At 41.9% G+C, this 27,752-nt stretch overlaps 1 protein-coding gene across 1 annotated transcript in view; it reads right to left on the reverse strand.

Moving 5' to 3' along the window:
- COL16A1 (collagen type XVI alpha 1 chain) overlaps positions 1-27,752 on the reverse strand; it is a 284,939-nt gene that overhangs the window by 114,599 nt on the left and 142,588 nt on the right. Inside the window, exons 10-11 of the mRNA XM_082246984.1 lie at positions 22,333-22,359; positions 3,840-3,902 (exon numbers count right to left, since the gene is read on the reverse strand). Coding sequence (XP_082103110.1) covers positions 3,840-3,902; positions 22,333-22,359 — 90 coding nt within the window. The remainder of the gene's footprint in view (positions 1-3,839; positions 3,903-22,332; positions 22,360-27,752) is intronic.

Raw genomic sequence — 27,752 nt, forward strand, 5'->3', positions numbered from 1 at the left:
CCATCATTGACACTTTCAAAATTACAGAAAACAAAAAAAATGGCGTCTGCAAAAGTTTGGGCACCCTGCAGAATTTATAGCATGCACTGCCCCCTTTGCAAGGCTGAGACCTGCCAGTGTCATGGATTGTTCTCAATCATCATCTGGGAAGACCAGGTGTTGTCAATCTCAAAGGTTTTAAATGCCCAGACCCATCTGACCTTGCCCCAACAACCAGCAACCAACAATGTCTAGAAAACTGAAACTGAAAATAGTTGACGCTCACAAAGCTGGAGAAGGCTATAAGAAGATAGCAAAGAGTTTTCAGATGTCAATATCCTCTGTTCGGAATGTAATTAAGAAATGGCAGTCATCAGGAACAGTGGAAGTTAAAGCCACTGGAAGACCAAGAAAAATATCAGACAGAACAGCTCGCAGGATTGTGAGAAAAACAATTCAAAACCCACGTTTGACTGCACGATCCCTCATCAAAAGATCTGGCAGACACTGGAGTTGTAGTACACTATTCCACTATAAAGAGATACTTGTACAAATATGGTCTTCATCGAAGAGTCATCAGAAGAAAACCTCTTCTACGTCCTCACCACAAAAATCAGCGTTTGAACTTTGCAAATGAACATATAGACAAGCCTGATGCATTTTGGAAACAAGTTCTGTGGATAGATGAGGTTAAAATTTAACTTTTTGGCCGGAATGAGCAAAGTTACGTTTGGAGAAGAAGGGGCACAGAATTTAATGAAAAGAACCTCTGTCCAACTGTTAAGCATGGGGGTGGATCAATCATGCTTTGGGGTTGTATTGCAGCCAGTGGCACAGGGAACATCTCACGAGTAGAAGGAAAAATGGATTCAATAAAATTTCAGCAAATTTTGGATGGTAACTTGATGCCATCTGTGAAAAAGCTGAAGTTAAAGAGAGGATGGCTTCTACAAATGGATAATGATCCTAAACACACCTTGAAATCCACGGGGGATTACATCAAGAGGCATAAACTGAAGGTTTTGCCATGGCCTTCACAATCTCCCGACCTCAACATAATTGAAAATCTATGGAAAGACCTTAAAAGAGCAGTGCGTGCCAGACAGCCCAGAAATCTCAAAGAACTGGAAAACTTTTTTAAGGAAGAATGGGCAAAGATACCTCAAACAAGAATTGAAAGACTCTTGGCTGGCTACAAAAAGAGTTTACAAGCTGTGATACTTGCCAAAGGGTGCAGTACAAGATATTAACTCTGCAGGTTGCCCAAACATTTGCAGACGCCATTTTTTTGTTTTCTGTTATTTTGAAAGTGTAAATGATGGAAATAAAATCTAACTTTTGTTGACATATTATAAGAATGTCTAATCTGTAATTTAATGCCTTTTGGAGATTTTTCTATCTTTCCTTGGCTTCTTTATGCACATTAATACAAATTTTTACCTGGGGTGCCCAAACTTTCGATCCCCACTGTAAACAGACACCAAATCAGATATATCCTTGGCAAATCTACCATTTCTACAATCGCTACCTGTGCCTAAAAACTCTAGAGATGTAATTTTGCTATATACAGTACCCTTATCCTCATTGTGGACATGAATTGCCCTCAGACTACATTTCAAAATCTTGTTTTTACAACTTAACTTTCCCAGTAAGCACTAGTGTTGTTGTGCATTGAACATTTGAAAAGACAAAGGTACTATTACTACTGAGACAGAATCACAAATGGGAAAGTCACATCACGCAATTAGATGGTTTTATGGCATCAGTTTCCATTATCTTTTTTATTGAGCACTTCATATGAAATATATTTTATGAGTAATTCTACTGCTATTCCTTATATAAAACAACATTTAATGAGATTTTAATTAAAGCCCATAGAGACCTTGTTTAATTTCTGTACTTTGCTCCTGATAAATCCACATATTCTATGAACTGGAACTATTCCCATACAGCTACGTATTAGGTGGCTAGGGAGTGGTGTCTCCAGATCTTAAAATGTGCATGGTGATATATACATGAGGCTTTTCATGCTATAACCTGGCATTCTCAAATCACACATTTCAGGCTGGGATCACACTTGATTCACATGCACCTCACAGCAGGGGTCTGGTGCATCCCTGTTCTCCGTTTCAGGGACGAATCAGGCCTAAATTTGCCTACATTCAGACCTGAAACAGAGCCAAAGAAGCACAGGACCCTTGAGCAATTCGCTCCGCAACCACCCTGAGAGATGTGTGAACCGAGCCGGTCACACTCTTCTGCCATGCGAATTGGATGCAAGGTAACTAGCATACAATTTGCATAAGTGTGAACCCAGCCTCAGGGGTTATGCACAAAAATTGCAACATTTCCATTGTTGGTTGGGGCTCTGTTTTTCTGAAACATGTTTTTTTAATCAAGGTAACCATCTCGTGCATTTACATATAAATTTCAAGATCCATAGTAGTTGCTTTTTTTTTTTTTTTTTTTTTTTTTTTTAGGAAAACTGCCATCTTTGTATACATTTCATATTAGTAGATATTTGTTTAGCCTCAAGGAGCATCCTTGGTACTATCTGCAACTGAATTTCCAAAAACTAGATAAAATCAAAATACAATATTAAAAAATTCCCGTGATCTAATAGGCCAACATCCGTAGTTACATGGTATGAAACAAGAAAAAGGGGTGAATTATGACTTTATAGGCGACAAAAGGAGGGGTGCTCACAATTCATATAAAACTTTTTATAAAAGTATTTGATACAAAACATATAAAATCAAATGCATATGATAATACAATACATAATAAAATATTCCAAATAGGAATATGAATGAATGTACAGATTCCAAAACACGTAGTGAAGGTCTCCAAAGCCAACGCGTTTCCCTGGGGACCATATGGGCAAGATCTTGAACTTAAGGACACTCTATATTGGGTTCATTTGCTACGGTGGTTTATGGTGCATATACCTGGAAGTGTGTCCCCCTTTCTGGGGTTTGCAGCATTGTTAACCTAACACCTACACCTATATGAGCCATCTACTAGGAACCCGCTGTTAGACGCCTAGGGGTGTATATTGTGCATTGCTGGCAACCTACCCTTCCTTTACATATATACGTAGTGGCCCCTACATTGGATGACGAATCTACAAATTATATGAATGGTCGCTCCACTATATGGTCTCGGCATCTGCCCCAGAGGAGATCTTTTCTTGCATGTGCAGCTGGTCAGATAAGTAATATAAGGTCCATATAGCCCTGAAGAAGCTTATTGTGAAACGTGTTGGCTTTGGAGACCTTCACTATGTGTTTGGAATCTGTACATTCATTCATATTCCTATTTAAAAAATATTTTATTATGTATCGTCTTATCCTATGCATTTGATGTTATATGTTTTGTATCAAATACATTTATAACATTTTTTATATCAATTGTAAGCACCGATCCTTTTGTGGCCTTTAAAGTCCGAATTCACCCTTTTTTCTTGTTTCATAATCAAAATACAAGATGACAGATTTTTCACACATTGCACAGACACTGAATGAGTCCAGTAAACTGTAGGGCTCATGGGTAGTTTATAACCAATAGGCCAATGTGTAGTGTAGGATTTATCCATTTGGGAATAAGCCATTCATCATTTTTACTATTAACCTGCTTGATCTGGACAATATGTACTGCACCTTGGGTATTTGTATATTGACATGAACCATTTATGGCATCATACCCAAACTCTTCATGGTGTTTTTGGCTTTTATGAAGAAATGACAACCTTCATAACATAATATTTTTTCTACAGATTGTTTTTATCTTTTTTTCTAAACATTTAAAAAAGAAAAAAAAAAAAAAAAGCAAACAAACAATAAAAAAAAAAAACTACTCACTCGTTCCCCTCTCTCCCCTTTGGGTCCATAGGTTCCGGATTGCCCTCTTTCACCTTTGAGACCCTATGATAAGAAGTGGTAAAGAAAATCATTATATGTGAAAAAATATCTAATCCATCTTTAGAAGATATGATCATAGAGTTGCTTTGTATGTAATTGTCATCATAGAGTTGTTATGTGAGGTTTGTGGCATTGTTGAGAAGTCTTTTGTCGCATAAGATCTACAGTACATGGCGTACCACAGCAAAATAATCATGTTCCCTTACCTCATATAAATGTGTAAAAAGGGTGCTCCGACTGAAAACCTAATATGTGTAAACAGTAGCATGAACTCATATATTTACACTCAATATCAAAGTTCAAAAATCAATAGAAGTCCATCATATTGGTGAAAATGATTGCAGTCCCATCATAATTGAAGTGCTGAAGTGCCAAATGCTGTAAACAAAATTGGTGCAGTCCGTGCTCCCCTCCTGTATGCCCACTCACTCACCAGCTGCCATAGACTCCCAAAACAGAAGTCAGGTACGCTTTGCAAACCATCTCAAATGCTGGGATTAGTAGTCCTCCAATGGATCTCCTTCTTTGGGGATGCGGATTCCCTTCATGTATAGTATATAGTATAATGCCAGAAAAGAGGAGGAATATGTAGCGTAATTCTGTTTATTCAAATGATACAGAGTTTTTTTGTATAATTTTAATAAACAGAATTATATATTCCCCCTCTCTTCTCTCATTATACTATATACTATACATGAAGGGAATCTGCATCCACAAAGAAGGAGCTCCTTTAGAGGACTACTATTCCCAGCATCTGAGCGAACATGACTTCTATTATGGGAGTCTATGGCACCTGGCGAGTAAGTGGGCACACAGGAGGGGAGCACGGACTGCACCGATTTTGTTTACAGCATTTGGAACTTCAACACTTTAATTATGATGGGACTGCAATAATTTTCATGAATATGATGGACTTCTATTGATTTTTGAACATCGATATTTTGTGTATTTATATGGGTTTATGCTACCGTTTGCACAAATTAGGTTTTCAACGTGGGATCGCCCTTTTTACAAATATATATGATTTAAGGCACTACACCTTTTAGAGGAGCAGCAACCTCACGTCAAATATTCACTATTTCAAGTAGTTTATTTATCATTTCTTATCACATCCATTAGCACGGGTATACAGTATCTCACAAAAGTGAGTACACCCCTCACATTTTTGTAAATATTTTATATCTTTTCATGTGACAACACTGAAGAAATGACACTTTGCTACAATGTAAAGTAATGAGTGTACAGATTGTATAACAGTGTAAATTTGCTGTCCCCTCAAAATAACTCATCACACAGTCATTAATGTCTAAACCGCTGGCAACAAAAGTGAATACACCCCTAAGTCAAAATGTCCAAATTGGGCCCAATTAGCTATTTTTCCCTACCCAGTGTCATGTGACTCGTTAGTGTTACAAGGTCTCAGGTGTGAATGGGGAGCAGGCATGTTAAATTCGGTGTTATCACTCTCACTCTCTCATACTGGTCACTGGAAGTTCAACATGGCACCACATGGCAAAGAACTCTTTGAGGATCTGAAAAAAAAGAATTGTAGCTCTACATAAAGATGGTCTAGGCTTTAAGAAGATTATCAATACCCTGAAACTGAGCTGCAGCATGGTGGCCAAGACCATACAATGGTTTAACAGGACAGGTTCCACTCAGAACAGGCCTCGCCTTGGTCGACCAAAGAGGTTGACTGCACGTGCTCAGTGTCATACCCAGAGGTTGTCTTTCGGAAATAGAAGTATGAGTCCTGCCAGCATTGCTGCAGAGGGTGAAGGAGTGGGGGGGGGGGGTCCGTCTGTCAGTGCTCAGATCATACGCCACACACTGCATCAAATTGGTCTGCATAGTTGTCGTCCCAGAAGGAAGCCTCTACTAAAGATGATGCACAAGAAAGCCCGCAAACAGTTTGCTGAAGACAAGCGAACTAAGGACATGGATTACTGGTACCATGTCCTATGGTGTGATGATACCAAGATAAATTGATTTGGTTCAGATGGTGTCAAGCGTGTGTGGCAGCAATCAGGTAAGGAGTACAAAGACAAGTGTGTCTGGCCTACAGTCAAGCATGGTGGTGGGAGTGTCATGGTCTGGGGCTGCATAAGAGCTGCTGGCATTGGGGAGCTACAGTTCATTGAGGGAACTATGAATGCCAACATGTACTGTGACATACTGAAGCAGCGCATGATCCCCTCTCTTTGGGGGACTGGGCTGCAGGGAAGTATTCCAACATGAAAACAACCCCAAACACACAAGATTACCACTGCCTTGCTAAAGAAGCTGAGGGTAAAGGTGATGGACTGGCTAAGCATGTCCCCTGACCTAAACCCTATTGAGCATCTGTGGGGCATCCTCAAACAAAAGGTGGTGGAGCGCAAGGTCTCTAACATCCACCAGCTCTGTGATCTCGTCATGGAGGAGTAGAAGAGGACTCCAGTGGCAACCTTTGATGCTCTAGTGAACTCCATGCGCAAGAGGGCTAAGGCAGTGCTGGAATATAATGGTGGCCACACAAAATATTGACACTTTGGGCCCAATTTGGACATTTTCACTTAGGGGTGTACTCACTTTTGTTGCCAGCGGTTTAGACATTAATGGCTGTGTGTTGAGTTATTTTGAGGGGACAGCAAATTTACACTGTTATACAAGCTGTACACTCACTACTTTACATTGTAGCAAAGTGCCATTTCTTCAGTGTTGTCACATGAAAAGGTGTATTAAACAATTTACATAAATGTGAGGGGTGTACTCACTTTTGTGAGATACTGTGTGTATATATATATATATATATATATATATATATACACATCTTTATTTACAGCAATGTTCCCTTACCCCTGTCCATAGTAATTGCAATATGCACACTATGAGCCATAGTGCAAAATGTCTCCTACTACAAACATGACATTTTTATTATATGCTTGAAAATGTGTTTCATATTCATCAGTAAATAATAATATGTCTTATATAAGTCCCTGCTTTACCTAAAGGAATATTTTGGAAGAATACCATTTTTTTCTAAAAAAAGCAACTTCAATGCTATCCATGTAAATAAAGTACAAAGACTGTACATCCTACATTGCATTAGCGATGAACTTTTCTATATAGGCTAAAGAACCTGCGTGGCAGCCACAAAGTAACAGATGCAACTAAATGGAACAATACATAGTAGATATCACAGATATTTTACAGGAAACAGCTTTCACTGTATAGTTCATAGTGCACTCAGCATAACATTCTCATCAAAGGCCATATGTTTAATGTTCACTTTATGGCAAAATAACTATATGACTTTTGCCATACCACATATGTCTAATAGGCACACTTCCAATCAGCAGGCCTTTTTCCATTTAGAGACGTGTTAGATCATTAAAAAATAAATTGAATACAGTAATTGCAGATGTTTGTATATAATAGTGTTAAGAAGGGTGTTAATGTGAAGAATAAGATGTGTTCAAAAGGCTGACATATGGGGTCCCAAGCAATAAACTGCAGTTAGAAGGGGAATCTTCCGATGAGAACATCTGTTCCAGTGACAACTCTCAAAGGCAAGATTTTTCCTCACTTGGGAGATTTTCAGCAAAAGAATAATAAAAAAAAAGAAGAAAAAAAAAAAAAAAAAAAAGAAAACCTCTTCTCCATTCTTATAAAAACTAGAAATGGTTTTGGCTCAAACCTTATTTCATAAAAAAAAAAAAAAAAATAATAATAATAAAATAAATACATTATTTCTGTGTGGTGTTGGCACCTGAAATGTATCCCTTGTAATATGAATATATATAGTTTTTCACCAAATGAAAGAGGAAAACGGTATTTTGTTAACATTGCTCTTTTTACCTGGTGTAAGCAAAATAAAACAGAATCATTTGGCTGTAGCACTTCATGTTTTTTGCAGACCTTACCAGCCCAACATACTGGCTAGTATTTTCTTGGCAGGAGGGATGCAAGCATTATGCAGGCTCCCATGTATGGCAACAGTAGCTGATGTACCTTCTATCACAGGGCAGGTCATTTTAGGGCAAGCCACATAAGTCTAGTTTATGATTAAGACATTGAAGCTGCCATTTAATCTGCTTATTTTTTTTCCATAAAGTATTTTTTTTTTTAAAAAAAGCAGCAGAGCGATGTACAATAACATGGTGTACCATGAAAGATTAAGAAAAAAAGCACAAAAATAAGAAGTTTTACAAAAAAAACCCAAGGGGAACAAAGTAAAATAAAGGACCCAAAGGTCCAGGCATAAGATACAGAAATTGCATAATCCTTAGGCCTCTTTCACACGGCCGCTCCGTATGTCCGTATATCACCCCATCCGTTTGCGGGTGATATACGGACATACGGAGCGGCCGTGTGAAAGAGGCCTTAGGATCCTGTGCTACATGGGAAAGTTTTCGACTATAGAAAACTATAGAAAAGGAGGGGATCAGAATGCAGAGAGCATCCCTATTAATCATTCACTATGATAAGACACCCCTGGGAAGCTCCCCACTTCAACCCTTTCAAAAGAGCATCTCTAAAAATTCCAGGCAGGAAAAGCATATGGGAGCACTAATGGTAAATATTCATAGCTCAATATAAATCTATGAAATCTGCTTATATGTTGCCTTCTCTGGTTCCTCACTCCTCCTTCATCAACATGTTATTGAAGTTTTCTAAATAAAAACAGTTTTCATTACAGAACATCATCCCTGGGTCTCGGTGCTTCTTTAACCACTTTAGGACTGGAAGGTTTTACCCCCTTAATGACCAGGCCATTTTTTTATGATACGGCACTGTGTTACTTTAACTGACAATTGTGCGGTTGTGTGACGCTGTACCCAAATAAAATTGATGTCCTTTTTTTTCTCCCCACAAATAGAGCTTTCTTTTGGTGGTATTTGATTACCTTTGCAGTTTTTAATTTTTTTGCGTTATAAACAAAAAAAAACATTTTTTACTTTATGCTATAGAATATTCCCAATAAAAAAAATTTAAAAATCAAAATCTTTCATTAATTTTCACCAATATGTATTCTGCCACATATTTTTGGTAAAAAAAATCCCAATAGGTGTATATTGATTGGTTTGCACAAAAGTTATCGTATCTACAAGCTAGGGGATAGATTTATGTTTTTTACTAGTAATGGAGGCGATCAGTGATTTTTAGTTGGACTGCGACATTGCAGCAGACAGTTTGGACACCTAACTGACACTTTTGAGGGGACTAGTGACATTACTACAGTAATCAGGGCTAAAAATATGCACTGCTACTGTACTAATGACACTGGCAGGGAAGGGGTTAACACCAGGGGGCAATGAAAGGGTTAAGTGTGCTTCTAGGGAGTGCTTTCTAACTGTGTGGGGGATGTGTGGGGGATAGACTCACTGGATGAACACAGAGATCTGTGTTCCTAAACAGGAGGAACACAGGATTCCTGTTTTTATCTCTGGCAAAACAGCGGTCTGCCTTACATAGGCAGACCGCAGTTCTGTCTCCATGGGTCTCCGTGGCCAGCAGAAATCGCGTCCGCCGGACCCGCTGATTGACTCCCCCTCCGACCAGTCAGCGTGCGCGCGCCCCCACTATTTATTACACGAAGCAACGTACAGGTAAGTCATTTTGCGTAATAGAGCCGACCTGCCGCAGTAAAACTATGGCAGCTGGTGGGCAATTGGTTAAAAAATGAAGGCAGATCATGGATGATGGGAGGGGACAGCAGGGTGCTGTAATTCTGAAACATCACAGCACCCTGCCTCAGTATTCTTCTCAAAAGCCCTCAGTCCTGATGTAAACAGATGGCTGGCTCTTGGGAGCAGTGTTATGCAAATATCAAAATGCCCTGATGGGTGGGTGCTAAACTGGAGGATTTAGCATTACTAGGCAGGCTGCATCTGCAGTATCTAGTATTTAAAGCACAGGCTTAGACATACCATTTAGGCTCTGAAGAAGAGGCTACGCCTCGAAAGGCGTAAGCCTTTACAGCTTCAGGGGACAGTGTATCCTTAGATCTCGATGCTGAGGACTATGTACCTTTATTGATATGCTTTTATCAAGAACTTTATTTGTGAGTATTTTTATACCTTTCTTTTTAAATAAATCTTTTAAAGGATAATGCACTAGGCCGGTGCGCCCTTTTGTTTGTTTGTCATTTCCATGCATCTGCATGCACTCTGCCCTAAATAGCACTCACATGTGATGCTGAACCTCCATGAAGGTTACAAAAAGAACTGAAATCCAATGCATGAAAGGGGCATGCCAGGGACACAAAGGCTGTGGAGGAAAAGGCTAGATGATACTGGACATCCTACAGGCAGGAAATATGAAGGCTCTATTTTACCTGCTGCAGCTTCCAATGCACACTCTGAGAAGCAGTAAAATCAGACTAAGCAAATTAAAGTTCAGTAGTGGAGCCTGTACAACTGTCCATAACTGAAGGTAAGGCTGGAGTCCCGCTGAAAAATGTTTTTCCAATCATTATCTGTTTTTATTATGTGAATCTCCAAAAACGATGTTATATTGTTTTATGAACACAGAAACAGAGGATAAAGACTGGATAACACAGTGTAAGCTGTTTCTAAAACAGAACTCTAGGCAGATATTTAACATAGCTGCCAACTGTCCCTGATTTGGAGGGACTGTCCCTCTCTCCCTCTTTCCTCCTCATTTGTCCCCCAGTGTGGTCTGATCTATATAGTTGTATATAAAATGCACTTTTTATCGTTCAGAAAAAGTTTCCCATTGCTAAACCTTTCATCCAATTTCTAAATTGCTGCATTTGTAGATTTCAAAAGCCAATCAAAAGGAATAGTGGTGGTAAAAAAGCACTTGTGGATTTTACCGCTTTACGACTGCCTCATAGCAGATTTACTGCTGCAGGGTGCATGCTCTGTGCAGAATCATGTATATATATACGCGATTCTGCACTTCCGGGATTTGGACACGAGCGTGCGCCCCCGGCGGCTCGCTCCTGCTGTGATTTTACACAGCAGGAGCTGATCAGCTGATCCCACTGACCCGATGTCTACCGGGACCTGCTGATCGTTCGGTATTCTGACAGAATACAATTCTGCCTATGTATACAAGGCAGACTATCATTCTATGAGTATAGAAGACATGGAAGCAGGAACACCGATCTATGTCTTCAAGTAGTAAAATCACCTCCCCCACAGTTAGTAAGCACTCCCTAGGCACACATTTAACCCTTTTATTTCCCCTGAAGTTAACCTCTTCCCCTGTCAGTGTCATTAGTACAGTGACAGTACAACTTTTTTAGCACTGATCACTTTAATAATGTCACTGGTCCCCAAAAAAGTGTCAAAAGTGTCAGTTAGGTGTCTGATTTGTCTGCTGCAATACTGTAGTCCTGCTATAAGTCGCTGATCACCGCCATAACTAGTAAAAAACAAAAATTAAATAAATATCCTATAGATTTTTATGATCCTTTAAATTTTGTGCAAACCAATCAATATACGCTGATTAGGATTTTACCAAACATATGTAGCAGAATACATATTGGCTTAAACTGATGAAGAAATTAGATGTTTTACATTTTTTTATTGGATGTGTTTTAGAGCAGAAAATAAACATTTTTTTTTTTTTTTTTTCAAAATTGTTGGTTGGGTCTAGCGCAAAAAATAAAAACCGCAGGAGGTGATCAAATACCATAAAAAAAAATAAAAAAAAGCTCTATTTGTGGTAAAAAAAAGGACATACATTTTATTTGGGTACGGCATCACCCAACCGCACAATTGTCAGTTAAAGCAACGCAGTGCCGTATCGCAAAAAATGGCCTGGTCGGGAATGGGCGTAAACCTTCAGGAGCTGAAGTGGTAAACTAAATTTTTTTTGTATAATTCTTCTTTATCGGGGCATGGCAGGGGGTGTGTCCTATGCCAAAATATAATTTTGGTAAAAGGTGTCCCTCATTTTCATCTCATAAAGTTGGGAGGTGTAATATAATGGACAAAAATTAATGCAGCACAGTAATAATTAATATGTAATAAATTGTATTTTTTCAATTCATACCATGTAAGTACTTCAATCTGACCTATTATCTGCCTCTAAGAGGAAAAAACTGTACAATGAGCCAATTAGTTCATGTGCTGACAAGAAGCATGCTGATTGGTGGAAAAAGCAGAGGGACACAGGGGGGAGCCCATCACTGAGCTGTTTCTCCTTTATTATTCGGTTAAATCGGTAGTAAACCGTAACCGAAAATAGTTAAAGGCAGTGAAGTCTACGGAGTTTATACTAGTAGCACATCACAAAAGATTTACCTGTAAAACAGATCCCTCCAGCGGTGCACTGTCACCGTTGACAGGGCTTCCATCTTCACCTGGTCTTCCTTTCGGGTTTGCGGGCTCCGGCTGTTTGAATGGCTGAGCTGCGATGACTTCGTAGGAGTCATGGTCGCGGCACTGGAAACTTTATGGATGGGACACTGGAGTGTGCCGTCCATTCAGAGCACAGTGCCCATGCACCAGTGACATCACCAGCTGCTACACATCTAAATATCTCCTAAACAGTGCACATTGAGGAGATACTTACTGTACCTAGAGGCAAGCCTTAATATTGGCTTAATTGTAAGTACAAGTTAAAAAAACAGAGTTTACTAACTGGTTTAAAGGGTGGGGAGGGGTCATGAAAGCCTGGGCTCAGAGGAAGTGGGTTGAATGATGCTGGCTGTCATTAAGCCCAGAGGTTTAAGGACAACTAATGTGGGATAGTCTGAAATTAAGTACGCAGCCAACTCTTTTTATTTTATCTTTAAATATGCTATTTTTTTTTTGTTTAGTATCACTTATCACTGTGCTGCTTCTCCTTATACCATCCTATAACAGGCTGGCTTAGGTCCAGGATAACCTGGGCTCAGAGGAAGTTGGTTTAATATTAATGACTATGAGACTGGGGACATAGTTACATAGTTAGGCTGGTTGAAAAAAGACACAAGTCCATCCAGTTTAGCCTATGCAGCATCATGTGGCAAAAAAAAAGGACTACAGGGAAAATATTTGTATTGACACTGAGAATTTTTGCAGCAAAAGATGTTTTTTCAGTTTTATCTTTCAATGAGCCTATTCATTTTTTTTTTCATACATGATTTTTATACAGGATTTATATAGCGCCAACAGTTTGCGCAGCGCTTTACAATATGAGGGAAGACAATACAGTTACAATACAATTCAATATAGGAGGAATTTGAGGGCCCTGCTTGTTAGAGCTTACAGTCTAGAAGGGAGGGTCAAGTGAAACAAAAGGCAATAACCGTGGGGGATGGGCTGATGGAGAAAATGGAAGTATAGTTGTTAGGTGTGGGTAGGATAGGCTTCTCTGAAGAGGAGGGTTTTCAGAGATCGCCTAAAAGCTAATAGAGTAGGAGATAATTGGACAGATAAAGGTAAGGAGTTCCATAGGATTGGAGAGGCTCTGGAAAAGTACTGGAGGCGAGCATGGGAGGAGGTGACGAGGGAGCTAGAGAGCAGGAGGTTTTGAGAGAAAAGAAGAGTGCGATTAGGTTGGTATTTTGAGACTAGGCTGGTGATGTAGTTGGGGGCTAAGCTGTGGATGGCTTTGTAAGATGTTGTTAGTATTTTGAATTTAATTTGTTGGGTGAGCGGAAGCCAGTGGAGGGCTTGACAGAGAGGAGCGGCGGACACTGAGCGATTAGTAAGGTGGATGAGTCTGGCGGCATCATGCAAGATGGATTGAAGGGGTGATAGTCTGTGTAGAGGTAGGCCAATGAGAAGGGAATTGCAGTAGTCAAGGCGCGAGATGACCAGGGAGTGAACTAAGAGCTTTGTCGTGTCTTTGGTTAGAAAGGGGCGTATATTGGAGATGTTGCGGAGGTTGAGGCGGCAAGATTTGGACAGCGATTGGATGTGGGGCTTGAAGGAGAGTTCAGAGTCCAGGACAACACCTAGGACCTTGGCATGCGGGGATGGGCTGATAGTAATGCCATCGATATTGGCAGAGAGAATTATAAGCTCGGTTTTGGTTGGATTGAGTTTGAGGAAGTGGTGAGACATCCAGACCGATATATCTGATAGTAAATTAGTGATTCAACAAAGACTGAGGGAGAGAGCTGAGGGGTAGATAAATAGATTTGGGTATCATCAGCATAGAGATGGTATTGGAAGTCGTGGGACGCTATCAGCTGACCCAGAGAGGAGGTGTAGATTGAAAATAGGAGGGGTCCAAGAACAGAGCCTTGGGGGACCCCAACAGGGAAGGGAAGAGGAGAGGAGGAAGTAGAATTGTAAGTAACGCTAAAGGTGCGGTTGGATAGGTAGGAAGATAACCAGTGAAGAGTACAGTCACGGAGACCAAAGGCATGGAGTTTTTTGAGGAAGAGGGGATGGTCAACCATATCAAAGGCAGCAGAAAGGTCCAGGAGTAGGAGTACAGAATAGTGTCTGTTGGTTTTGGCCTTTATTTTTATGTTTTTTTTTTGCTTGAGCTTTGCTGGAGTTGACCCCAAACCTCTAGTTTTCCTTTAATATAAAAAAGGGAACAGAAAGTGATCCACACAGTATTTGAAGTGTTATTTTGAATATGTCAAACTTACCAGTGATTTAAGACCTTTGAAAGGCAACTGCATAGTGCAAATAAAATTGGTGTGCAGTAGCCCATAGCAATCAATAATAAATCAGCTTTTGTTGCTTGGCTGACACTAATTTGGTGGAATTTAAAGGTTGGCATTGGTTAATGCAAGCTGCTACTTACACTGGTGGTAAATCTGTACACATCAGTGTGTTAAAGTGGTACTCCGCTTTAAAGAAAGTCTGTAGTGCAGATAGATAAAAGATGTACCTTCAAACAAGAATAATACTTACTTCTTCCACTGCCTTCACCTACAAACACCGCTCTGATTGACCAACATTGTCCCCCAAGGTCTCTTTGTAAACCACCACTTCTAGGAGTTTCGACCTCCATTGTCTCTCTGTTTCTGAAGAGACTTCATACATTGAGTTCTCTTCATCAGAGCAGCGAGAAAGGTATTTACAGCTTTTTTTTTTTTGCACATTCTTTTAGTGACAGATTCATTTTAACACAAAAACTGTGCTACAAATCCAAAGTACTGTACAGTGGTATATGAAAAATCACACTAAGGTTACAAGATAAAATCAAACATGTGTAAACAGCTTCCATAGACAAACTCTTCAAAGACCTCCTGTAGGGATTTTCCACTTGAATTTATAGGACTGTATGTAACCATAATAAATACACAAGTTGCTTTCCACATGGCTACATTCAGTTTCATTTTGCAAGTTTTATCTTGTATTTCAAAAAGGAAATACACTGCCTGGCCAAAAAAAAAAAATCGCCACCTGGAATTAACTAAGCAACTAACTAAACTAAGCATGTAGTAACTATTCTATTTGATTGTTACCGCATGTGCCCAAAGAATGAGGTCAGCTGACTACCTGAATATACTGAATGACCAGGTTATTCCATCAATGGATTTTTTCTTCCCTGATGGCACGGGCATATTCCAAGATGACAATGCCAGGATTCATCGGGCTCAAATTGTGAAAGAGTGATTCAGGGAGCATGAGTCGTCATTTTCACACATGGCTTGGCCACCACAGAGTCCAGAACTTAACCCCATTGAAAATTGTTGGGATGTCTTGGAACAGGCTTTGCACAGTGGTCCGACTCTCCCATCATTTGGTGAAAAATTAATGCAACACTGGACGGAAATAAATCTTGTGACATTGCATAAGCTTATCGAAACAATGCCATAGCGAATGCGTGCCGTAATTAAAGCCAACAAAATATTAGAGTGTGTGACCTTCTTTTTTTTGGTGGCAACTTTTTTTTTTTGGCCAGGCAGTGTATATGAAGAAAGAAAAGAATTAACATTTTGTTTAAAGCAGGACTAAAAGGTATCTGAGCGCCGCAAACTGAAAATCCTTTTTATTAATTTTAATATTCAAAGCAAACTCATCCAGCTATCTGTGTCTCCATGCTTTTTTTTTGCTTGAAAACAACCCCCTAGCATTTCAAACTGCTGCCATCTTGAGTAAGGGCAGATGTAGAATTTACTTTCTGGAATCCATCTACCCTTAGATCAGGCATGCCGGCAGGAGGGTGTGCTCAGCTGAGAAAGCTCCTCCTCCAGATAAAAGGAAAAAAAGTAAATGAAGACTCTTAGGATGTATGACATAATTTTGGCCTATGTCAGAAACCAGGAAGCAACATAAGAAATGCAAAAAAAAAAATGTTTAAAACAAGGAAATAAAATATACCTTCCTATCTATTTACTAATTCTAGCAACATAGGGATTAAAAATGGTTAATGTTGACTAAGAAAGTAAAGTACTGCTTTAGGTAGGATACCATTAAACTTGTCGCAAAATTATGTACAGTACCTGTGCGTCATTCTGCTTCAAGTGGTTGTACCGGGGTGATGCCTTTCTTGTGATAATAACCGATGCAGCTAAGCAGCCACTCTATTAATATCACAAGCAGCTGGAGGGGACATCTCCCCCACCCCCTCTCCCGCCGCCTTTCGCCGCTCCACCTGGGCTCTCCCTTCCCACCGAGAGGCCTGTGCGACCAGTCGGCATGTCCACCGACTGGCCGGAGATCCGAACAAAGCCATTTCTCGGATCTAGTAACCCGGAAGCGACATCATGACATCGCATCCAGTTTACTGGAGCCTTAAAGGAGCCAGATTTAAAAAACTGCAGTATTCAAAACAGCCAAGCTTAATGTTTTGAATGCTTTTAAGTGCGAAGGAGGGATAGACCCTGTAGACCCCAGATCCCTCCAAAAAAAAAAAAAAAAAAAACCTGACACGTGACTATTGCTGTCACAAGGGATGTTTTCATAACTTGTGACAGCAATAAAAGTGATCAAAAAACATTTTTTTTAAAGGGACAGTCTAAAAATAAAAAATAAAATAAATAGGAAAAAAAAAATGTAAGCGCCCTATCCCTCCATGCTCACGCGCAGAAACAAACATATACATCGTGCCCGCAAATATAAACAGTGTTTAAACCGCACATGTGAGATATCCCCACGATCGTTAGAGCGAGAGCAATAATTATAGTACTAGACTGCTTCTGTAACTCCAAACTGGTAACCGTTAAAAAATGTAAAAATGTCGTCTATAGAGATTTTTAAGTACCGTAGTTTGTCACCATTTCACGAGTGTGCGCAGTTTTAAAGCATGATATGTTAGGTATCTATTTACTCGGCATAACATCATCTTTCACATTATAGAAAAAAAACTTTGGCTACCTTTACTGTTTTTTTTTGTTTTTTTTTTAATTCATCAAACTCTATTTTTTTTACAAAAAAATTTAGTTTGAAAGATCGTTGTACAAATACAGCATGACATAAAATATTTCAGCAACCGCCATTTTATTCCCTAGGGTCTCTGCTACAAAAAAATGATATCATGTTTGGGGGTTTTAAGTCATTTTCTAGCAAAAAATACTGATTTTAACTTGTAAGCAACAAGTGTCAGAAAAAGGTTTAGTCTTCAAGGGGTTAAATATAGTGTTACAATAAGGTAGTAGGATTTTCATGAGATTGCAATGGTATGCTACTACTGCTGTTTAGTTAAAAGTCATTAAACACAACAGAAGACCTGCAAAAATGTACTAACAAATTTAGCCTATGGGTGAAGATATAACTGATTGGAGAGGATAATCCAAATTTAGGATGTTTTTGGCCTTGATGTTCAGGGTTAAATAACAAATATTTAGCAATATTTTACAATAGCATGCGTTGCCTTTCCATGTGCTTTTTGCTATGAAGGCCAGTTATAGGTGGGGGCAGGGGCCATTTTGTTTTTTGTTGATGTATACTGGTGAGTTTACACACTGGATGCCTTTGCTGCCACTGTACTATGAGCTGGGCATCCACTGCGCCCCCAAGCGCCTTTAAGGAGGGTTGTGCTACCTCTAAGCTCACCTGCCCCCTATCTATCCATTGGAGTGCATGTGCTTCCACTGTGGAGACTCTCATAAATTTACAAGAGTTAGGACTGCAGGTAAAACAGGGTGCCGTGAAGTGGCCTTGCAGCTCACACATGGGTTTGCAAATGTGCGGTAACCAAACCCCTGTTTTTAATGCATACTGTTAGACAGGTTTATTTGGTTGGTAAGCAAACTAGTTGGTGAATTGAGCTGGGAATTCTTTCTGTGCATGCGTTGCCCTTCCATGTGCTCTTTTCTATGAAAGCTAGTTATAGGTGGAAGCAGGGGCCATTTTGTTTGTTGTTAAATAACAAATATTTTTAATAGCCACCCCCCTACCTGCGTGGGCAACACAATCATCATAATGCCAGTAGTTTTTTGGGCAGCTGGGTTTGTAAAATATGCTGGCCAATCTTGGTATTGCAGGTACCATTCACTTTAATGGGAAATAGCTAAGCTCAGTGGGAGGAACAGATGCACAACAATGCTATTGGTTGCTGCCATATTGCCATCTGCTGTGCTGATCTGTGATTTGTGTGTTCTGTCTGTTTAATTGTTAAGCTTCTGCCTTGATTCTACCTAAATATGTTAGATGGGCCAACTAAAACTGTGGCACTGCTCTATTTGTAGGATTTTTACACGTATAATTCAAAAGATTATGGTGAGAAGGGATAAAACGTATCACTAAGCCCCCTGCTGAATGAGTGCATAGCACCAGTGGCGTAGCGTGGGTTGTCAGCACCCGGGGCAAGGCAAGTCATTTGCGCCCCCTACACAAACCTACTAGACCACTATACAGACCTACACCCCCCCATACACTGACACCTACACTGACCCCCCTTCACTTAACCCCACTACACTGACACATACACTGACCCCCCCATACACTGACTCCCCCTTACATTTCTATACACCGACCCCCCCATACACTAACACCCCCTACACTGACACCTATACAGACCCCCCTACACACTGACCCCTACACTAACACCTATACTGACACCCCCTACACTGACCCCCCCCCATACACTGACAGCTACACTGACACCTATACTGACCCCCTTACATTCCCACATACACTGACCCCCAATACACTGACCCCTACACTGACTCCCCCCTACATTTTCACATACACTGACCCCCTACACTGACCCCTACACTAATAGCTATACTGACCCCCCCTACACTGACCGCCACATACACTGACACCTATACTGACCCCTGTACATTTCCACATACACTGACCCCCCCTACACTTTGCCCCCCCATACACTGACACCTACACTGACACCTTTGCTGACCCCCTACACTGACACACCCTCCTCTACACTGACCCCCCCATACACTGACACCTACACTGACCCCCCCGTACACTGACAGCTACACTGACACCTATACTGACCCCCTTACATTCCCACATACACTGACCCCTACACTGACTCCCCCCTACATTTCCACATACACTGACCCCCACTACACTGACCCCTACACTAATAGCTATACTGACCCCCCCATACACTGACACCTATACTGACCCACCTATACTGACATTCCCCATACACTGACACCTATACTGACCCACCTATACTGACATTCCCCATACACTGACACCTATACTGACCCACCTATACTGACATTCCCCATACACTGACACCTATACTGACCCCCCTACACTGACCGCCACATACACTGACACCCCTACATTTCCACATACACTGACCCCCCTACACTGATCCCCCCCCATACACTGACACCTACACTGACACCTATGCTGACCCCCCTACACTGACACACCCTCCTCTACACTGACCCCCCCATACACTGACACCTACACTGACCCCCCCGTACACTGACAGCTACACTGACACCTATACTGACCCCCTTACATTCCCACATACACTGACCCCTACACTGACTCCCCCCTACATTTCCACATACACTGACCCCCACTACACTGACCCCTACACTAATAGCTATACTGACCCCCCCATACACTGACACCTATACTGACCCACCTATACTGACATTCCCCATACACTGACACCTATACTGACCCACCTATACTGACATTCCCCATACACTGACACCTATACTGACCCCCCTACACTGACCGCCACATACACTGACACCCCTACATTTCCACATACACTGACCCCCCTACACTGATCCCCCCCCATACACTGACACCTACACTGACACCTATGCTGACCCCCCTACACTGACACACCCTCCTCTACACTGACCCCCCCATACACTGACACCTACACTGACCCCCCCGTACACTGACAGCTACACTGACACCTATACTGACCCCCTTACATTCCCACATACACTGACCCCTACACTGACTCCCCCCTACATTTCCACATACACTGACCCCCACTACACTGACCCCTACACTAATAGCTATACTGACCCCCCCATACACTGACACCTATACTGACCCACCTATACTGACATTCCCCATACACTGACACCTATACTGACCCACCTATACTGACATTCCCCATACACTGACACCTATACTGACCCACCTATACTGACATTCCCCATACACTGACACCTATACTGACCCCCCTACACTGACCGCCACATACACTGACACCCCTACATTTCCACATACACTGACCCCCCTACACTGATCCCCCCCCCATACACTGACACCTACACTGACACCTATGCTGACCCCCCTACACTGACACACCCTCCTCTACACTGACCCCCCCATACACTGACACCTACACTGACCCCCCCCCGTACACTGACAGCTACACTGACACCTATACTGACCCCCTTACATTCCCACATACACTGACCCCCCCATACACTGACCCCTACACTGACCCACCCCCCCCCCCTCCCGCCCTCCCTCCCTCCCATGTCCACTTCCCCTACACTGACACCTATGCTGACCCCCCTACTACACTGACACCCCCCCCCCCCACACTTCCCTGGGCCCTGGGGGCAGGCAAGACATCACTTACCTTGTTCTGTGCCAATACACTGGCGACTCGACAGTCACAGTCCAGTCAGTCCTGACTCCTGTCCTGTGTACACAGCCAGCCCACTGAGCCCAGTACAACTCCAGTCCAGTCACAGTCCAGTCAGTCCTGACTCCTGTCCTGTGTCACTCGTGACTCCTACCTTTTTTTTACAGGTGCACCCGATCACAACAGCAGCATGTCTTCTTCTCCAGGTCCTCCGGCTCCTAGGTTTTCCTCCTGCGTCTGTCACCACTGGCTCTCTCCTCTCTGGCCTGTCACCTGCCGCCGCTGCCAGCTTCTTCTTGCTGCTGCTGCCTGGGCTGGGCTGGTGTGGCTCCCGCGCTCAACGCTGCGCTGGGCGGCCGCTGCAGTGCATTGTCCCTCCCCCAGATAGTCCCTCGCTCTCCGCACGCCTGGCACCACCCCCCCCCCCTCCACAGTGGGCGGCGACCCGGCGGCTCGGATTCGCACAGCGCCGCCGCCACAGCCAGCACTGCAGTGAGAGAGAATTTGTGAGCCAGGCAGGGCAGAGCTGCGAGTGCGCCCCCCCCGGATGTTGCGCCCGGTGCGGCCGGCCCCCCCTGCACCCCCCACGCTACGCCACTGCATAGCACAGTAGATTATTCTTAGAACAGATGGTTTTCACATGTCTCATCACTTTGTAACCCCCAAAAATAGGAAGATTCTTTTTCACTTCAGGATAGTAGGTGGAACCATGCAAATAATTACTTTTTTCCTCTAATGGACAACTGTACATCTATATGTGTGATAGAATGAGACATGTGAATATCTTCTGTGAAAGGAAGGCTCCACTGAGCTACACACTAATATTTTTTGTTGTAAAAATTTGAGGTCTTCCTCTTTAAAGCAAAAAAAAAAAAAAATGCTCCTCAGGAGCTGTTTACCAAAAATTTCCCTGGTCAGTTACCAGCGCACTTGACTACCACTAAAGTGGAACTTCACTCTCCCAATCAACATTGATTATTTGTAATCCTCATGCTGCCAGCATTAGTAAATAGATAGGAATGTATATAATATGTACTTGTTTTAAACTTTTCTTTTTACATTTCTTCAGTTACTTCCTGGTTTCATGCCTAGGCAAATGATGTCATACATCCCTGGAGACTTCAGGAGGGAAGGAGGGGTTTCACAGCTCAGCACGCCCTCCTGCATGAATACCTGAGCTAAGGGCAGGAAGTAAAGGCTACACGAATCATTTGCCCTTACTCAATATGGCCACGTCCAGAAATGCTAGGGGGTGTTTTTCAAAGTGATTTCTCACCAAAACAAAGCATGGAGACATGGATGTATGAAGGAGTTTGCTTTTAATATTAAAAATGAATTAAATAATGTTTTTGGTTTGTGGTGCAGTTAAGATCCGCTTTAAATATGGCCCAAAGTTTATTAAAAAATCTAAACTTTTTCTTGCATTATCATGAAATCTAATTCAAATAAACAGTTAAATTCCAGGGCTCCAAAAGCAATTTCACTGTAGGATTAGCTATAATAAATATAAATTGTCTTATAAACAGATTCTTACCCTGGGGCCTGGTGGTCCTGCTGAGACCTGCAGACAAAACAAAAATGAGAATGAACCCCAAAGCCTTAATATTTGCATAAATACACAAAATCAATGTACAGAAAATAATCCAACTGAGACTTTCAACACAGAATAAAAGTCAAAGAATTAGTACAGGTAGTCCCCAGGTTAAAAACAAGATAGGTTCTGTAGGTTTGTTCTTAACTTGAATTTGTATGTATGTTAACAGGTACATTTTTTAAGAGTAACTCCAGCCAAAACATTTATTTTTGATAGCATATGGAAGGGTTAACTGGCCATGGAATGATGTGGGATTGCTGGCAGGTCCACTGGACAGTAGGTGGCAGCATGTGTTGAGCAGCAAGACATCATGCTGCCTCTGTTTATAAGTATAAGTGCTATGTAAGTCGGATGTTTGTATCTGCCTGTACATTTATAGGATGATCTAAGTGTTTTCTAGTTTTTGCTTTAATCTTTTTTCACTTTGTTTCAATAATGCATTTGGTGGCGTACGTGCAATACAACTAATTTGATTCTTCTTTGTCCAAAACTGAACTCTAGGAAAAAGTATTTTTTGGCTTGTGCTCCATGCAAACAGATTACCTCTAATTCTAGGTATGGATTTAAAGAGAAGTATGGCTTTAAAAAAAAAAAAAAAATCGTACTCACCTAGATGGCTGCAGCACCTATCCTAGCTGGAGCGGTCCCCCACTGCCTCTAAAACCGAGAAGTGAGTGATCAAAGGTCGCTGATCTCTCAGTTCTCAGTCTTTAGCCTGCAGAGAGCTGGCAACTGTCAGTCACTGGCCCTCCACCTCTCACTGGAGCACTGGGCTGTGGAGGGGGTGGGAGTGGCTTGCTCAGTCTCCAAGTTGATCACTGAGAGGCTAAGCCAGCTGCCAGTCTAGGAATGTGGGTGGATCCCGACTGTAAAGTCGCGGTGTTTTCCAAGCCAAGACTTGCTGACTGACATCAGCCGACAACAGGCTTTAGCCCACTGTCGGCTGAAAATGGGACAGTGTAGATGGGGGGTACAGAATGAAGTGCACTCCTGTGATCCATAGAAGAATTATAGCCAAAATAGCTTTGACTATACTTCTCCTTTAATGCTGTTTGTTTAGCTTGTGTTTAGTTCCAAAATCTCCATCATGCTAGAATGTACAGAGATCACTATACATCCAGAGTTGCAGGGATAAGCGCTGCAGCTGCGACAGGAAAGGGATCCTGTATTTACCCTTTTTTTCCTATTTCTTTGTCCATTCACAAAACGCCTTGTATTCTTTTCACAAAATACAGGGCATTCTATGAATAGACAAGGGCAGATCCTGTTGTTTACCTCCTGAGGCACTGAATTCAGCTCTGAGTACAATGCCTCTACATTGCTTCTACAGAAACGAAAAGTAGCTCTTTTTATAGTAATATAGTATTGTGTTGACATTGCTGGGGAACTGTCATTTGCAACTGGTGTAACGGTGGGAGGTGATTGTCATACTATGGGTCATCCTGTTGGCAGGTCATTGGGGAATTTTGTTGTTATTGCTGCTGGATCTACTTTGGTGGACAGCGTGATTAACATTGGATGTACATCGGGGACACTGCTTATTTATTTTTAAATGAAGGACTTTTATTTCTGTGTGGTTGTTTTTGTTTGCTATTTAACATTTTTTGTGAATTAGTATTAAGGGATTCTATGTATGGTTGGATGAAAATAGGCTTACATATTCTGATGAGCTCACCCACAAACCCCCACAACACTGGGCTAGGGGAAGAGGCCTTTGTCCCCATCAACATAGGGACAAGACACTTTCCCAGGGTTTCCCCCCTGGAAAAGTAACCTCCCCATGTTGAAAGCATTTTGGCATCTTTACTGCCCTTCCCTTTCCTGGCCAGCCAGGTTGCATGCTCAAATGGGGGTCATGTATGGATTTTGAAGGTGAGGGTGGGGGAGCTATAGTTGCCTATAGTTGAGTCAATAATAAAGGAGAAGTATAGCCAAAGCTTGTTTGGCTGTACAACTTCTATGGATCACAGGAGTGCAGTTCGTTTTGCACTCCTGTGACCCGTTTTCAGCAGAGAGCGGGTTGAAGTCTGCTCTCTGCAGACGTCACAAAAGTCAGTCCAGGCATCGTGTCATTACGCCCATGGAGTCGGGATCTGCCAGGTGCCATCTGGATTGACACCCAGCTCAGCCTCTCAGCGAGACGCTGAGAGCCTGAGCCGGCCATTCCCCACCCCTCCACAGTCCAGCGCTCCAGTGAGCAAGGGGGGGTAAAAGGGGAGAGCTCCTGACTGACAGTCAGCAGCTCTCTGCTAGTGGAGCTGTTAGAACCAGGTGATTAGTGATGTTCGATCACTCGGTTCTCAGTGCAGAGGTGCCAGGGGACAGATGCAGCATGGGACCAATGCTGCATCCACCTAGGTAAGTATAATTATCCAAAAAAACTAAAACCATACTTCTCTTTTAACATTCCTGTCTCAGTAGTTTCTGTTTGTGTTAAAACATGAGGCATTTTCTGTGGCACTGCACATGTTATTGCATGTCATCTGTCTGTATTGTGAGAGCTGACATCTCCTGTGAGGAAACTATGAATCTCACAATTCCTCTTTTAGTCTAGTGATCATGCAGGTGGGAGCTATACAGTAATTCGATCTGACAAAGACACAATCAGGCACAGCATTCACAGACACACAGTGGGTTTACTCAGCTGTGAGATGATATGTTTCATCACATTAGCACTTCCACAATTGTGATGCAACAAAGAGGGAATAATGAAGCATATATTGGATGCTGTATGATCCAGAACAGGATGCTGTCCTGTCCCCTTGGCGCAAAGAGATCAGCTAGCTGAAGCAATACATGGACATAGGAAAATCAATCAGGCATGACACAACAAACTGCAACCACAACATGTGTTCCCATTATTATAAGGTAAGGAAAACAACAACACTACTCTACACTGCTGTAGTTAAAACAACAAAAATATTTGAAAGTGTGCAATGCCTTTAAAATCTATCCAGACCCTTCTTAAAAATAAGAATCTAGTATTGATTTTTTGGGTGTGATTTTTTTTGAGTGTCCCCTTGGTTGCAAGGCAGACATTAAGACAGTGGCGACCTCAAGTCTCCCAGCAAATCTATTACTATCAATTAATCATATATTAATGTGTTGTGCCTTACAATTCCACATATTCATATTTATTTTGGTTGTTTCTTTAATTCTCATAACAATGTGATGTGGCACCATTTCCATTTTCTTTAGTCCCGTTATACCATTATAATCTTTTTTACCATAGGCTTGCAAATTAGGCATAAAAACAACAAGAAAAAAAAAACAACATTCGGCTCCCATAGACTTTAAAAAGGGTTCAGGCGCTATGTTTAGGGTCTGCAGATTTCCCACTAGGATATGGAGAACACCCAGCAAACCTGTCTAAATTCGCTCATTCCTAATGCTTTGTTAGCATATGAGCACTGAAGCACAACTAAATGGCACCTTGTCCTACTTCTCCAACTTCTAGTCTGAGCTCTGCTGTATAAGGGGTTGCAACAGGCTAATACCGAGTTTTCAGGGGCTTACACTGCTTGCATTTGAAAAATATAATAAATAATGTATTAAAGTCCATCTTGTCCCCTGTCCCTCTTTTAAAAATCTTGAGGCTGGTCATGTGACTGGCAAGGGTCCTCGTTGTCTATTCTCCAGCACTAGGCAATCCCCAATGATGTTATGGCATCTCCACCGTTATCTTTGCAATGTTGTACTGGGAATGCAGGGTGCCATGGTGAATCCCTGAAGTGAAATTGGACCTAAATGAATACAGAGCTGCGTTCCTTAGCCTGGATGTCATGCTGATCAATTGTCTCAGTCTGTCTGACTTAATTTGCTGTATGTTCCAAGTCACTGGCTCAGAACGTGTTGATATCAGAGAATCAAAATTACAGGCAGGAAAAACGCATTTTTTTTTTTTTTAAGGAAGTTCACAGTTGCGGCTTCCAAACTTCTTTCAAAGCAGGTTTAAATTGATATTGTATGTTTTCTTACACACATTATTCAACATGCTGGTCTATCTCTGCAAAGGGTGCTGAACAACAAGCCACTTTCACCCACCAAACTAACTAGTGACAGGGGAATCTATTTTTTTGTTTCCTCCAAATATGCTGCGTATGGTCACTGCAAATAGAGAGGAAAAGACAATAATTCCACCTTTTGTGAAATAATCTTTAAAGATGAGCTCTAGGCTGTTATGAAAGATGCTACTAATGCAGCCCTGTAATCGTTAATACATCATTAAAAGTACTATATTGGATGCAAGAAATGTAAGTACCTAAAAAGCAGAGCACAGAGAGGGGGAAGAAGAAGCAGTTCAAGGAGCCAATCAGGTGTGCTGTATTCTCGAAAGCCATGCTGATAGGAGAATGGAGGCCTCTTGATCCCCTTAGGGAAAGAAAGCCTTGACTGATGGGGGCATGGCCAGGCGGTGAGAGGCATTCCTCACGAAGTGGAGTTACAGGTGATGGGTGGGTCTGAGCTTAGAAAAGGCTGCCCGCAGGGAATGCTGGGCCCCTTTTTTGGAAGAAGCATGGTGAGAAGAGCTGCCCACCCGCCCGCCCCATTGGATGGTACATCACAGCTTCAGTGGTATTTTTTTGACCTTGCCAGCATTTGAAGTTGAAGTAATGGGCTATGCCCTTAATTGGAAATTGGAATTAGGCTGTCTGTCCAGCACTTATGGTACGGACAGGCCCCCTTTGGAATTGCATTGTTAATGTTAAAACGTGCTCAAAGTACAACTGTGACTGGCACTGGTTTAAAGTATGTTCTGTTGGATATTAAATAAAGCTGTGGCCTTGCCCCTTTTCCAACTCAATGGTTGCATGTGTGGTATTTAAATTGGGCAAGAGGGGGTGTTTTATCATGTTAATGTTTTGGTTTGCCTGGGCATATGCACATCAGCAGTCAAGCACAGTGACAGAGAGCTGAGTTCATCAGCCTGCTATTTTTTCTTTTCACTGTACAGTCACAAGGTGGGGGTAGGGAGAATGGAAGGGCGAACGGTTTTGCCTAAGCATGAGTTTGGGGCAAACATTTGCCTGTTCAGCCATTTGCTGAACACCTGGATTTGCAGGGTGTTTGCCCCAACGAACACCCTACAATGCACTGAACATTGCACAGTGCATTCTGTGCTCTAATTGGGCAGGCTATGCCCAATTAAGGCGCAGTGTAGGCTAGTTGTTAAGGAGTGGGGCCAGGAAGCCGGCTGTGACGTCCTTAACAACCGATGAGTCATCAGCTGTCAATGGGTTCCCCGCTGACAGCTGAACAATCGAAAAAAAAAAAAAAAGCAGGTAAAAAAATAAAGAAAAAAAAAACAGCTTGGGGTCCCCCCCCAAAATCCATACCAGACCCTTATCCCGGCATGCAGC

This window comes from Pelophylax lessonae (assembly GCF_965119305.1).
Source record: "Pelophylax lessonae genome assembly, chromosome: 2".
NCBI lineage: Eukaryota > Metazoa > Chordata > Amphibia > Anura > Ranidae > Pelophylax > Pelophylax lessonae.